This window comes from Bipolaris sorokiniana (assembly GCF_000338995.1).
Source record: "Bipolaris sorokiniana ND90Pr unplaced genomic scaffold COCSAscaffold_9, whole genome shotgun sequence".
NCBI classification, from domain to species: Eukaryota; Fungi; Ascomycota; class Dothideomycetes; order Pleosporales; family Pleosporaceae; genus Bipolaris; species Bipolaris sorokiniana.
Genome location: NW_006911903.1, coordinates 1,408,454 through 1,422,651, shown reverse-complemented (window position 1 = coordinate 1,422,651; position 14,198 = coordinate 1,408,454). Strand labels below are relative to the sequence as shown.

General features: G+C 51.7%; 6 protein-coding genes across 6 annotated transcripts; 1 reads left to right on the top strand and 5 right to left on the bottom strand.

Moving 5' to 3' along the window:
* Nucleotides 1–339: 339 nt before the first annotated feature.
* COCSADRAFT_93434 (uncharacterized protein) lies at nt 340–2,911 on the bottom strand (the record flags this gene model as incomplete). The annotated part of the gene is made up of 2 exons (XM_007703261.1): nt 340–2,576; nt 2,626–2,911. The coding sequence occupies 2 exons, from the start codon at nt 2,909–2,911 to the stop codon at nt 340–342; spliced, it is 2,523 nt and encodes an 840-aa protein (XP_007701451.1).
* A 699-nt stretch (nt 2,912–3,610) lies between these two features.
* COCSADRAFT_339247 (uncharacterized protein) lies at nt 3,611–4,154 on the bottom strand. Its single transcript, XM_007703260.1, has one exon. It carries the CDS (start codon nt 4,047–4,049, stop codon nt 3,702–3,704), a length of 348 nt encoding a protein of 115 aa, XP_007701450.1. The 5' UTR covers nt 4,050–4,154; the 3' UTR covers nt 3,611–3,701.
* A 695-nt stretch (nt 4,155–4,849) lies between these two features.
* Nucleotides 4,850–7,589, bottom strand: COCSADRAFT_38102 (uncharacterized protein). The gene has a single exon (XM_007702880.1). The coding sequence runs from the start codon at nt 7,497–7,499 to the stop codon at nt 4,983–4,985; it is 2,517 nt and encodes an 838-aa protein (XP_007701070.1). The 5' UTR covers nt 7,500–7,589; the 3' UTR covers nt 4,850–4,982.
* A 207-nt stretch (nt 7,590–7,796) lies between these two features.
* On the top strand, nt 7,797–8,494 carry COCSADRAFT_161750 (uncharacterized protein; the record flags this gene model as incomplete). The annotated part of the gene is made up of 2 exons (XM_007703259.1): nt 7,797–7,839; nt 7,896–8,494. 2 exons carry the CDS (start codon nt 7,797–7,799, stop codon nt 8,492–8,494), a joined length of 642 nt encoding a protein of 213 aa, XP_007701449.1.
* A 133-nt stretch (nt 8,495–8,627) lies between these two features.
* COCSADRAFT_161749 (uncharacterized protein) lies at nt 8,628–11,246 on the bottom strand (the record flags this gene model as incomplete). Its single annotated transcript, XM_007703258.1, has 4 exons — nt 8,628–9,180; nt 9,242–10,024; nt 10,071–10,186; nt 10,236–11,246. The coding sequence occupies 4 exons, from the start codon at nt 11,244–11,246 to the stop codon at nt 8,628–8,630; spliced, it is 2,463 nt and encodes an 820-aa protein (XP_007701448.1).
* Nucleotides 11,247–12,486: 1,240 nt separating this feature from the next.
* On the bottom strand, nt 12,487–14,068 carry COCSADRAFT_339206 (uncharacterized protein). The gene is made up of 3 exons (XM_007703257.1): nt 13,458–14,068; nt 12,741–13,384; nt 12,487–12,680 (listed from the first exon to the last, which is right to left on the bottom strand). Exons 1-3 carry the CDS (start codon nt 13,952–13,954, stop codon nt 12,625–12,627), a joined length of 1,197 nt encoding a protein of 398 aa, XP_007701447.1. The 5' UTR covers nt 13,955–14,068; the 3' UTR covers nt 12,487–12,624.
* Nucleotides 14,069–14,198: the final 130 nt, after the last annotated feature.

The following is a 14,198-nucleotide window of genomic DNA, read 5'->3' as shown; positions in this document are numbered from 1 at the left end:
AGGGAATTCAGGGACAATGCAGGGATAAGGAAGGCAGAATACCTGTGTAGATGGCGGGGAAATGAGAAATCATGTATGATGGAGCATTTTGTCTTCTCAATATAGCACTAATTTATCGTGATGCGCTCAGCGACTTAAAAAAAGCATCTCATACATGCTCTACCTTCACTCACAGCAAAAAGATACACTAAATCCCAAGACATACGAGAAATCTCGCTCTAGGCTCCTAAGCCGAGCAACCATGCAATTCATTCATCTCATATGCTCTACGAAACAAACATTTTGTCGAAGAATTAGAAAAACTATTCGTTACACTGACAACCGAAAAAAGAACACGCTTTAATGACTCTTCCTCTGCACATTAGCTAACGCGCTATTAAGCGCAGCCGTAACATCCACATGAAACAGCGGCCTATTCAGTCCCTGCACCACCGCTATACGTCCTCTATGCGTTGTCCCCTGACCAACCTCATACGCCTTGCTATCCTCAAGCTGCTTGTTAAAGCTACCAGTTTCTGAGGTAGCAGAGTCAGAGATATCTGCTGCTCTGGCGCCGCCACTACCGCCACCATGCGCGGCTTCAACATCCTGGGTGCGGATCTGGGATAATGTGCGTTGAGCGAGTAGGTTCTGACGGGCTTCAGCCTGTGCGGCAGCAGAGTCCGAGCCGCCGATTTCGGCGACGCTGAAGATGGGTTTCCAGCGGTGGGCGATGCCGTTTTCGGGGAGGTCAGGGGTGTAGTAGCCGAAGCCTGCGGCAGCGAGAGAGCGCTTGGTCCAGCGGTTGTTGATGTTGCAGAAGTGCCAGTCGACGGTATCGGGGGCGGCGTACTTGTCGAGCTGGTTGCGGACGTCGATTAGGTTTTGGATTGCGGTGAGGTCGACGTTGTTGACCGAGGAGAAGTCGAGGATGATGGCTTTGAGGGTTGGCCGGTTGTCTTCCACGGCAGTGTCCTTGCCGCGTCGTGGGCCAGGGTCATTCCATGGGCGGTCGCCTATTCTGCCGTAGGTTGCCTGGTTGGTGCGGCGGGTCTTGGCGAATATGGTGTCAGTGAGTTGATCGAGGTAGTGGTTTGCATTGGGGTAGTTGAAGCCTTCGCTAAAACGGTAGATGAAGATGCCAGGGTACGGGTCCTCCAGTTCAATTGTAGGGTTGGATCCATCCCTGTGGTCGATAGGAAGGAAGACTTCGCGGATGGAATGCTCGCCTTCGATTGGCTTCTGTCTTGAATTGGGTGATCTCTTGTCGTCATCCGTCGGGTCAAGAATGTGGTCACCAACGACGGAGTGAATCTTGGCTCGTCCCATGAAGCGTCCTCTGGCTTTGAATAGACGGAAAGCGAACATGCCAGCAGATACAGACACAGTGACATAGATGCCATTTTCAATACTGGAGAAAACGGTAACCACCACGCCAATGAAGAAGATTAAAACTTCAAGTGGAGAGATTCTCCAGAACTGATACACCGTGTTCGGTGGCGTGATCAAGTCGAGCACAGCATGAATGATCACTGCTGCTAGTGATGCGTTCGGGATGTACCAGAACATGGCCGGGAGGGCGTAAATGGCAAGTAACACTACCAGAGCGGTAATGACACCTGCGAAAGGAGTGCGGACTCCAGCCTTAGACTTGATAGCGGTACGGGAGAACGAGCCGGTTGCAGGATAAGCTCCAAGAAAGGGACCTAGGCAGTTGGATACACCTATAGCTACCAACTCTTGCGAAGGATTAATAACGTAGTTGTTCACTCTGCCAAAAGACTTGGCGATGGAGATGTGCTCGATGAGAAGCACAATAACTGTAGATGGTAGTTCCGTGGCAAAAGACTTGATGATCGGAATCGTAACCTTTGGTACGCGAGCGTGTTGGAAACCTCGAGGAACCGTTCCTAATGTGGAAATAATGGGCTTGGTTCCGTTAGCCCTATGCGACCGGTTTGCAAGATAGCTGAGCAGAATATACAGCAGAATGACAAACACAGTGCGGAGCGTGTTCAGAAAGAAGAACAGTCTAGCCTTTGCTGGGAAACGTTTTGCAAGCTGGCCACAGGCGAATCGGATAGCATACAAGAGGAAGAGACATGTAAGACCGAAAGCTGCGTTGAGATCAGTGCGTCCAAGATGCTTCAGAGAGTTGATGATGACTTTGTATGTGGCCTCCCTCGTAGAGAAACCTTTGATTCCCATCATGGTTGGGAATTGTCCAGCAGCAATGCTGATGGCAGAACCAGTCATGAAAGCTGAGATTGCAGGCAGAGAAATGAGGTCGACAATCCAGCCTAACCTCATGAGGCCGAGAAAGAGGACAATTGATCCGGCAATAATGGCCAATGCAGATGCGATCATATCTCGTGAGATGTCTTGGCCAGCCAGTTTCTGTTCTGCCGATAGCACAACACCACCCGTCACTGTAGAAAGGACAGCAACAGGCCCGATGGTAATGTCCTTGGAGGTAGCGAAGAACCAGTAGATGAGTACGCCCATGAAGGAGGAATACAGTCCGAACTCGACAGGGAGCTCAGCGAGCTTTGCGTAGGCCATGCCTTGAGGCACGACAACCGCACCAACGGTGATACCTAGAACATGTAAGCATTGTGACGGTAAGGATCCTGCATATTATCATACCAGCAACAAGATCTCCAATTAACCATTGCATATTGTAGCGAGTTATCCAATGGATAAAAGGGAATAAGCTGTACATATATTCGCCGAATTCTCGAGCGCTGGGAACGACCTCCTGAAGCCATTCCCGCGCTGTTGGCTCTTCCTCAACATAGATGTCGGCAGAGTCGACGGTAAACACACTCTCGCCTCGTGTGACACGGTCCGAGCCGGTCTCGTTCCGGTAATGGAGATCGATACCCAAGACCTTTGCCAGGCCTTGGCCAACTTTGTTGGCTGTCGAAGCCATCGTTGATTGGACGTTACTCCAACTCGAACGTAGATTGGTGTACTGGGTCAGCCTTGGAATGCCAAGTGCTTGAGATCCAGTACCAGGGACTTGGTTAAGACCAGAAGAAATCCAAATAGGTGCGACAAGAAAGTGTCGAAGGCTAGTCGGAAGCTTGACTTAAGACAGCGGGGGGAGGTGGGAAGTATGGAATGATAATGATTTGGTGTTAATCCTAAATGCCGCAGCGGAAGCGAAGCTTCTCAAGGGCCGCTTGTCAACGTAGATGGCGTCCGGAGATGGTGGGTGTGAGTAGGATCGAGACCGTGACAGCGTTTCGATATTACTTTAGTTCCTGTGCTGATTGCGTGATCGCTTTGACCACCAAACAAGCTATCCAAATATGTAAATAGTGGTGGAGCTTGTCGAATTACGCGACCGGCAAATATTCAGTCTACGGGATGCAAGGGCAATGAGGGCACTCTGAGGACCGGAAATAGATGAGGCTAGGAGAGTAATGTTTTTACGCAAAGCCCGCGTGGGTAAAAGTTTGAGACAAGTGATAGCATGGCTGAACATGCCGACCATATGGCCACAGGTCGTAAGCAACAGTGACGCCTTTCGCCGCATTTCCGGCTTCGATATGGGTCAGGTCCGCAAGGGTGTGTGGGCGAGACAGCAGGGATGGTGGGTGAAGGATGTGATAGTTGGACCTGGCTTGCACTAGTACCCAATAAAAGCGGATAGGGCCCGTATTGCGTGCTCGGGAGCAGAGATGTCGACTTCAGCGTGGGAGCGTTACCAAAGCAGCTTATTCGCATAGTACACCGTGTACTAGAGCCTGCATATTATGGAAAACTAAGATTCTCAAAGCATCGACTACCGTGTCTTCAAGCCGTCTGCTTTTCCGCGGATGTAGTATGAGGTTTGTTCCACGGCGGATTGCGCAGGGCTGCTGGACTCTATGGAACAGACTGGATTCGATAATGACGCAAAGGTAGCCCAGAATAGGCAGGACGGTGATCCCCACTTCGAGCGTGCTCTTTGCCCAGCATGGCGTTCGTGTTGTTGCGATATTCCAGCTGACGTCACATCGTGTGCAAAGTCGGTACCACGGCATCGTTGAGACGGCGCTTGAAGTCCCAACGGGAACTTGCATCCATTCCAGGGCAAAGCTGTCAGGAACAATATGCACTATTATGGTAGACTGGGGCCATGGCTAGGGTATAAAAAGACTGCGTAAGTTTGTGGGTTCAATTAAGGTTTTTTTCGGAGGATTGGGATGAATGGCAGCCGCCTGTGGGGGGACTTTGCTTGTGACTTGGGCGCACGGACTCAGTTGAATGTGGGGTGCCTTTTTTCAGGGCAGAGAGACACACGGGGTGCATGCTGCTAATGTACAGACAAATCCGTACCAACACAATGGCATTTTGATCCTTCATGTGCATTCCACTGTTGGTGTGTTAAGTATGCACGCCTCGGCTGAGAATCACATGGCCTCTTCCTTTGGTTCGGAGTTTCAAAACAACGACCGAAGACATGCCCAAGTTTATGCAGGTATAGTACATGTTCTCTTCGTACCCACTTTATCTCTTCTTGTCAAGCAACCACGAGAAAACCAGGGCATGACAATCTTAAACAAGTCCATAGCCCTGATCTCCGCGTCATCGGGGCAAACAGATCTGCAAGCGGGCAATTTCTGCTCTAATTATGGGGCCTTTCCGCTGCCTAGCTCAAGATGCCTGAAAGATAGATTTCTTTCCACCTTCCCCACAGAAACCTCGGGAGCAAATCGCCGGAACCGCTGATTCCTTTATGTTACGCATATACTTTTGGCGGGGCAGCATAACTCGTATGCTATGCTCCCTAGAACTTTGCTTGATATAGACGAACTTGGTGAGACTGCCTTGAACCACTACTGCCCGTGAACAAAGCATCACGTGATACCATCTACACACCGGAACACAATAACAGAAAAAGGACCATAGCCTTACATTTGGTAATAAAAATAAATATGGACAAATGCCCCATGCCTGGAACACGGTTTCATGCGCCAACCATAGGTTTTTCCCTATATGAGCCTAATTCAAACTTACCCCCTCTTCCTCGCCTTCTTCTCCCTCTCATACGCATTCTTCTCTCTCCCCTCCTCACCCTGGATCTCCGCCACAAGCCTCCTATATTTAGTCTCATACGCACGATCCTTCTCCTTCTTCTCCTTGAGACTCTCACGCGCAATGAAGTTGGCATCCTTGCGCAACTCACGCATCGCACCTTTCCTCTCGCGCTTGTACTCCTTCTGCAGTTTCTTGGCGTCTGAGCGCTCCTTGTCGGGATCGTAGTGGCGGTTGGGATCGAATGATTCTTCGAATTTGGGTATGTTGGATTTGATGGGGAGGGGTCGGTGGTTGTGAAGGAGGAGTGGACGCCGTTTGGAGCGTGCAAGGGAGATACGGGCTTGCAGGTTTTGCAGGGTAGAGGTTTGCTTGGCCGTCTTGAGGGGGGGAAGAAGGGGGGTAAAGATTTCGATGAACGAGGATGAGGTGCTCCAGAGTTCGGCGGCTGTGATGATGTTCTTGCCGTGTGCCGTGAGAAGTGCTGGTGTAGCGTTCTCTGAGGCCAGACAGAGACCAGTGTAGCGGACGAACTCGGGAATGTATCGCTTTGACAGTCTTTGGTAGTGGAGACATTGTGCGCCGATAAAAGCACCAGTAGCAACGTCTTTGGTCGAGGCTGGCGAAGTAAGACCCATCCAGCGCGCCATCAGGGTGACGGCTGGCGTGACAACTTGATGGAAGTGATCAGAGGTGGGGAAGATGGATCCTACCGCTGACAGGACAGCGAGATCGCCAGGCGTAGGATCATTCGAGATCTGCAGTTGCTTCAAGTGTTGTCGGAACTTGGTCGCAATTTGAACAGGGTATGAGCGCGACATGGAATGAACGTGTCGAATGATAGACTCAATGACTGCCAAGGGCACGGCTGGTGTCTCGTTGGCAAGGTATGATACATGATCAATGAGTGCGCAAGCGAAATCAGCAAGCTTGTTCTTGTTGTCTGCATGAAGACCGGCGTGATAAAGTGCGCGTATCCTCTGAATCACAGTCGAAGTGTCATTGTGGGCAACTCCCTTGAAGACCTTCAACAACTCCTCGTGTGACCGAGGGCACGCATATGTGAATGCTAGCTTCGATGAAGGCTCAGCACTCAGAGTAAGCACACCGTTGACAGCCTTTGGTTGCTCCTTGCGCTCTGGCATGACATCCTTGAGGAAATCAGCATCTTCATCATCCATGGCCATGGTGTCGTCGACAACGGAGCCAGCGTCAGATTCTTCGTCTGAAATGTCAGCTTCAGAATCGGTAGCGACGAGATCGTCGTCCATGATGAAGTCATCCTCGTCTTCCACACCCTCTGGTCGAAGCTGACCCGTAACTTTCAATCCAAATTCGGCAGCGTCGTCCAGAAGGCTATCCTCGTCCTCATCGTCGTCTTCCTCGAGCTCATCAGCGTCGTTCTTGCGTGGTTCCTCGTCGTCGCTGATCGCTTCTCCGCGCATCCTCTTCATACGCTTTTGCTCGAGCTCCTTCAGTCGGTCAGCCTCCTCCTTGGCCTTTTCCTCCTCTGTCTTTGTCCGCTCCGTCGGCTTTGCACGCTGGTCCTGCAGCAATTGGCGCACTCTGGTATCATACTCCCTATCCTTGTCCTGTTGTGTAGTTCCAGCAAGCAGTGCCGCGCGATCGGCATTTATTCCAAAGTCGTTGAGCTGCGAGCCTTTGGGTGCTTCAGGTTCCGGCTTCTTGTTGATATGTCCTCGCAACGCAGTCAGAACATCGTTGAGATCCTTGTCGAGCTCATCTCTCAGTTCGTCATCGTCCTCTTTTTGCGCCTGACGCTCGTACTTGTGCTGCTTCGACTTGGCTATGACCTCCTTCATTACCTCCTGCTTGCTCTTTTTCCTCTCCGGCTGCTCCTCTGTGGGGGCATCGCCGTCAACCTCGCCATCCACATCGTCTCTTCGCCTCTTCTTCTTCAGGAAACCATCCTCGTCGTCGCTCGACCCAGCAATACTAGCTGCGTCGTAGTCTTCCTCGCCAATCTCGTCATCAAAACGCAGCGACTGTCCGCCGTGCGTAAGCTCGACTTCGTCAGCGTCGTCTTCGAGATCAAACACATTGCCGCTCCTCTTGCGCTGCTGCTCCCGCTCAAAGCGCGCCATCATCTTGTCATCCAGGCTCATTGTAGGGTCATCTTCTCCTATCCGCCTGTCGAGAATGCCTCCAACCTTGTTTTTGCGATGCATCTCTGGCAACAACGACTTCCTGCGGGCCTCCTCGCCTTGGCTCTTTGTGACGCCAGGCCTGCCGAGAATCTTCTTGGGCGCATTTTCTGCTTGCGCAGAGACATACTCGTGCTTGTGTGGGCGCGCAAGGTGCTTGAACTCGAAGGGATTGAAAGATTCGCGGATCGATGCGAGCGCAGAGGCTCTTTGCTGGTGGTGTTCGGCGTTTTTGGACTGCGACTTCTTCTGTTTCTTCGACTTTTGCGGACCAGTGATGCCCTGTTCGCGCAGCGAGCTTTTTAGTCGCTTCAATTGCGAAGGCGGCATTTTCCGATGTTAGGATCTCAAGACTGGCAAAGCCCTATTCAGGTGGTGGCCGCGGGCGCTGCAAAAGAGGCAGAGGTCGCAGGCGACACGAGATGGGCGGTAGCATGAAATTATTTCAGCGGGCCAAAAGTTCGACATGGGTCCTCGCCTTAGCGCGACTTGTCTCCCCCACGTCTGCCCGCCGCACCACTCCCGACATCATCGCTCGCACGCGTGAACCTGCACCGGAACACTGCACCGTTATGCCTCCAACCCTCCATCGTACACACCCCAAATCATGAAAAAACCTCCATAGTAATGGCACCCGACATCCCCGACCACTGGCTCTGGCTCGGCCTAGGTACACCCTTCTCGTCCCTCCACCACGCACACCCCCAAACTAATCCAATCCCCCAGGCGTCTTCACCTTCATAGCCGTCCAACAAGTCTCTCACGGCCTGCAAAACATGCGCACCCTAACCGCGATCCACAACCCCCAAAACGTGCCCTCGCAACGTCGCGCCATCCCCTCTAGCCCGCGCTCGCCCACACATCAAGAAGACGCAATCAAGACGTCTTCGCTGTTGACCCTCGCCACAAGCCACAACAACGATATTCGTGCTTCGGCCACCAAGATCCTCTGCACACGCTTCTATGCGTCTAAGACGGCAAAAGATCTGTTGATCAAGGATTTGTATAGTAAAGATCAGGAGGTGGTGCATCGCGCACAGTTGGCATTCAACTTGCTGTGTGATATGGGGGTATGGAGGGACTCGTCGCTTGCACCGCGCATACCGAGGGGTGGGTGGCGTTTGATGGAGAGTCGGGCGCAGGTTGGCGGGGTAGGCGCCTCTGAGCGAGATGTGCGCCGGAGGAGGAGGGAGGCGGTGGTGATTAGTGATGGCGAAGGCACCATTGCGAGTCGAGGCGTCTTCGCGAGGGATCAAGAAGGAGAAGACAATCAGGATGATGACGAATCGCCGGGGCTGCAGTTGAACTTTATACCGACTTTCTGAACAGGACTTATGTCCCCTTGTTTGCAAACTAGGGAAGACAAGCAACAGCAGACTGATGATACCTTAGGTATTCAAAGCAACATGTGCATTTCACCATCATTACCTTTCCATACTGCGTCTTCAACAGCCACATCTATCGTGTATCTTCACTCCGTCCAAACCCCCTGAATCCAACATCCCTCCTGAAAAACTTGCCAATATTCTTCAAGTTGCTCTCCAAGTTCGCCCCGCCATCTGTGCCGCCACTGCCACTTTGCTGCTGCTGTCCAGGCGCGGGGCTTCCAAACCGATCCACGCCGTCTCTCGCAGCATTGACAAGCATATTCCCAAGCCCCGCTGCATCGAATCGACCTCCACTGAGACTCGGCGTACCCATAACACTTCCCGATCCACTGCCCACACCCGTGTTGTTCTGAATCAGCAAGGGGGTAAGGAAGGGCGAGTTCTGTACCAGGTTTGCGTGGTTAGGCGACGCGCGGAAAGCAGCAAAGAGGTCCAAGAGTTGGGTTTGCTCGGCTTTGCGGATACCCTTGAGTTCCAGCACCTTACGGAAGTTGGTGTCGGATTTGTCGGCAATGTGAATGAGGTACGCTTGTACGAGAGCTTCAGGTGGTGAGGGGCGGACTTGCAGCGTCTTGAGTAGAGGGTCAATCTTTGATGTTGATTGGTTGATTCTTTTGATAAAACTGGGTTCATGTGTTAGTGGTCTGTCGTAGCACCAATTAATAAAACTGTTGAAGAACATACCTTGCTGGTGGCGCTGTACCTGGCTCATCGTTGAGCGTGGGTATCTCCGTGAGCCCTTGCTTCAAGACGTATGAATCCAGCAGCATCTGCTCTGCCCCAACTTCAGAAATTGGCTTGCATTGTACAATGTTGGCGATGTACGCAGATGCCATCAGGTCGACCAGATTGTCACTGAACGCTCGCGCATACTGTTGCTTGTGGAGGTATTTGAGAATCTCGCCAGACCTCTCCTTGACATTACGCAGCAGCTCGGCAACATAGGTGCTTTGGTCACCAACGCTCTCAAGTTTTGCCCAGGGCGTATTGCGCATCTCACGCCAACTGGGCTCACATGCAATCTCAACCTTTCGGACCAGCATGCGTACCGTCGCACTGGCAATGCCCATGAAAGCATCAGCCTGGCTCTGTAGATCAACTTTTTCTCGAAACTCTTCATCTATCCGGCCTTTTATCTTCTCTTCTAGCTGGTTGCAAGTGGCGTAGCAGTAGTCTGCAGTGTTGAGGATGAGAACAGCATCTTCAATAGACGGTCCCTGAGCACCGGACTTCTCACTGAGGAAATAGTAGAGTACCTGTTGCCCGTACTGGTCTAGGTATTTGGCAAAAGTGGCAGACAGCTCCTGCAGCCTTGTTCCAGTCGAGAGTTTAGCACACTGTGCCAGAGTCACGCGGTAGAAATGGAACAACTCGGTCGATGACGGTATGACTGCTTGAGGCGAGAACTCCTCTTCGGAATTTCGCAAAGGCTGTTGCCGATACTTGGGTATCAAGGCTGCGAGTTGTCTGAATTGTTAGAAAGATACTTTTCAACCATTCATACAGCACATACTTGTCTTGAGACTCTACCCAGAGGCTCATGTAAGGTTCAAAAGCCTCAGAGATGGCTTGGCTGAAGCCATGCGGTCGTTCTTCCTTGGAAGCCATGGTGTCCACGGAAGAGCGAGACTGTGCGATATCAGTATACATGACTCGACTTTGTACCCATCAGACAAACCTCGTTGGAGAACCGCCGTTCCAAGCTTTGTTCGAAATCAAGCGTTTCCTGGAGACACGAAAGAAGGAGTGTGACATCCAGACTTTGACCGTCGCCTCTTCGCACTGATTTTTGCAGTATGGACTTGAAATCTTCACGGGTCCCTTCACAAAACGAGTTGGCCAGCATCTCGTTTACACGCCAATAGGCCGGGAAGATGGAGGCATGCTCGACATCATAAGTCTTCATCATTCGATTGAACCAACTGTATCGCCGTCCGATATTGTCCAAGGAACCAGCTTCGTCATTGCCACGAAAGACCTGCCGGTACTCGCGAAGCTGCGTATTGCAATACCAATTGATAAGCCGTGTCCGCGCATGCTCACCGAGCGCATCGATGACGAGGCAAGCTTCTGCTAGCATTGCCTTTCGCTGGGCCGTTTCCCCCTTGGCGAATGTCACTTCAAAGTCTTCGCAGACCTGCTCCAGCAACTCGCCCTGCACATCCGCCACATTGCGACTCAGGGTGGCAATCTGGTCTATTGAACGATAGCTCTTGAAGTGGGCCACGAGTTGTAGAACTGCCTGCAGCAGCTGGGCGCACTCTCTATACTGCCGCGACTTGCTCAGACTACGCAGTTGTTCGTATGCCGTCGTCAACATCTGCAGCCGCTTCAAGGCCGTCATGGAGAGGGTCAAGTTCTTCTTTGTGCTATCCAAGCGCTTTATGTCCGCAGTCATCTCGGTGATGGTCTGCTCCGTCTGCATAGCCCGCTCCCTGACGCTCTCGATCCTCTTGAAGAGGTCGGCCAACTCAGCCTTTGCCGACTGTATGCGTCGCACGCTGTCTGCATCTGAGCTGGACTGCGACGCGATAACGGCTGCGATATCCTCGTCGAGATCATCTTGGTAGCTGCGGAGGGCCTCGGACGTGGCCGAGACGGAGGCGAGCGTGGCGGGGTGGGAGAAGATGGCGTTGAGATGGTCGATGGGATCGTATTCAGCTGCATTGAGCGTCAGCGCCGAATCCATGATTCCGGACACTACAGGCTGGCGTGCGTACTAGATTCCAGAGAAGGAGAAAGGCCAGGCATATGGTTCGGTCGGAGTCCGCATCAATGCCCCCTCGCGATATGCTGTTGCACACGTTGCGCCAGGAAGTGTATGTCCGGTCGGAAGAGGGTAGGATAAAAACCAGTCTCTTTTGTTTCTTTTCTTTAACTATGATTTGCTTATCGTTCTTCGCTACGCATGGAACAGGATGCGTGCATTGTAGCTGCCGGAATGTTATTGGGCGATTGCGGAAGGTGGTGTAGCTGCACAAGCCACTACGTACATCCGTGCTTCGACGAATCCTCAATTCAGGGTCTCAAGCCTCACCTTAGTCGCGAGCCCCTCGACAATTCATCCTTCTTGCCGGCGAAACCAATCATCCAATGCCACACTTTGCGCATCACTTACTATACTACTTAAAATTCGAAAGAGCAATTGAATTGGATATACATATCGAATAAAAGTGTACCCTGATGTACATCTCTGTTTGGGTAAGGGATACAGAGGCCCATAGAAGTAGAGACGACAGGGACTAAATGAAAGATGAATTCAAACACAACAGGCCTTCCAACAAATCGCATGCCCGAAAGATAGTGTGCAAGATCCGCTTGAAAGCCGGGTTGCTCACGCAGTTCCTTGCCCACCGCCGCAGCTCCTCCGCCGTCTCCACCTGCTACTGTGATTGAATGTGTCGCGCATGTACCAAGCATGATTTTGACTGAAATTGTTTGAATTTGCGTTGAACGAATCGCTCAAATGAGACAATGATTATGTTGGGTTTAGAGACTTGAAATTCATATGTCCTTGCTACAAGTTCAGCTTTGGTGGCTCGGCCTGAATGATGACGATAATTGATTATACCGTATAGGCGTCTATCCAGGCCCGACGATAGCTAGAGCTACAGATATGGATGATGCGAGAATCTAGGATAGATGGTGACCAACTTGGTTGCTCGTTCTCAATAACGCGGCTGCTAACGACTGAGCTATCACCTCTCTTGCAAATTATTCTAACTTTATCGCAGAGCATTGCTGCTTCTGTTGCGACCCCCGTACGCTCAATTCCATTGACCAGATACTAATTTTTGGTGCTGAAGATGGTGCTTATAACGACAATATCCAAGCGCACCATCTGGATGCTGAGTATCCCAAGGATCGGCCAAGTATGACAGTACAATACTCTGTTTGTGAAAGCTTCATGTGTGACCCCGGGTTCATTGTAGTGACTTTTCAGGTCGTTGCCATCTCCGATCCAATCGTATACGTATTCTCGTATGCATATGGTTGGATCCCGATGGGTCGAAATAGGTGTTTTTGATATTGCAGAAAGACTTTCGTCATCCGTATAAAACGAGGCCTCAACCCTTTCGCCGTTTGCACTGAGCCGCTACAACGCTGATGTCGTCGAGTTTACCTGTATCAGTTTAAGCAAGAGAAAACCCACAGTCGGTATGGAGTTTCCCAGAGTACTAACCTCCTTCGATAGACAGACCCTCATCGATCGCCTTCTCCATGTATGGACTTTCAGCAAAAGGATCCAGAGCAATCTCCCTCGCTGCATTAACGAGTTGCTGAGCCACAAACTGCATGCCATCCGCGTATGTCTGCTCTTCTGTATCCTTGTTTTTGTCACCACTCCATTTCTCTACACTGTCGCAGACATTTTCTACAATTTCGTGTTCCCACAGATTATCCACCACACCATCTGTCATGGCAATTACTACGTCGTCTTCCTGAATCTCTACACGATCCACCATCGCATTCTCACTCGGCGTGTCAGGACTGTTTGTCCCTATCTGCCGCGGGCAATCAAACCAATGCCATTGCTCTTGTGTCCTGAATACAACTTCCCTCGTGTTCGGGCGTATAACGAGGATCTGGGAGTCGCCGAGCTGCGTTACGTAGAGGACTGGGTGATTGGGTTCTTCGTTGTCGGCGCTGAGAAGCGCGCCACACGTGGTAGTTGTGCCATACCACGCGTTGGGTTTCGAGGTTGCTTGTTGGGTAAGCTTGTAGGCATTCTGCAGGTAGGTGACAGGCTCTGGAGGAGTCGTGGCGTTGTAGGTTGCAGCTTCTACTTCGAGAGCCCAGAAATGGGCGATGAGGCGGGACCAGAGGCTACGTGTGTCCTGTGTTAGCAGTGATCTAGCGCTTTCCACATGGACGGATGGGAGTGCTTTGGTTGACTAACGCTGCATGCCCTCTCTCCCTAGTAGCCCATGCTCCTACGCCGTCATTTGCAGCAATGAAACTCTCGCTGACTAGCACGGCATCATCGCCATTTGTAACTCCTCTAATCATCTGCCCGTTGACTGTCGGCCGCCGGTCTCTACACTTGTTGTACGTGCTGAGCGGCTCCGAGAAACTCGTAGAGGGCATAGAGAGGAACGGCGGCGGGAATGGTCTCGAGGGTCTTTTTGCAAACAGCGCGTACCCGGCCTCAAAGTAAAAGGGTGGCTTGGACTTTGGCGGATCCGCGTTGGGGGGAACGGGCGTGGTCGTTCCAGTGTCTATCTGCGCCTTCGGTACCTCTTCTGAATACCATCGCGACTGCTTCTTGAGGCTTATTGTCACTGATAAGACGCGCGTTCGTTGTAGTGCAGATTGCTGTGCTGTGGTTCTCCAGGCTTGTGATAGTGGGTGCTGGAGGTGGGGTTTACTGCCGACGCGAAAGGCAGATGCGAGCATGCCAGCGGCTGCCCTATCTCCAAGAACAGGGACGAGGTTGGTTAATTCAGGGACTTCTTTCTAACCCCGTGGTGAACTGAGGCCAAAGCTACATAAAGAACCGCTGTGCTCCAAGGCTACGGTATGCGGGGAAACCCGAAAGTGTGGTTTGCGCATAACAAGCGGTGGATCGGGGTTGAGATTAGGGTGCAAACATGAGTCAGCACATCTAAGGCGTTTCGTCTCTTCATGACATCTTGGGGGG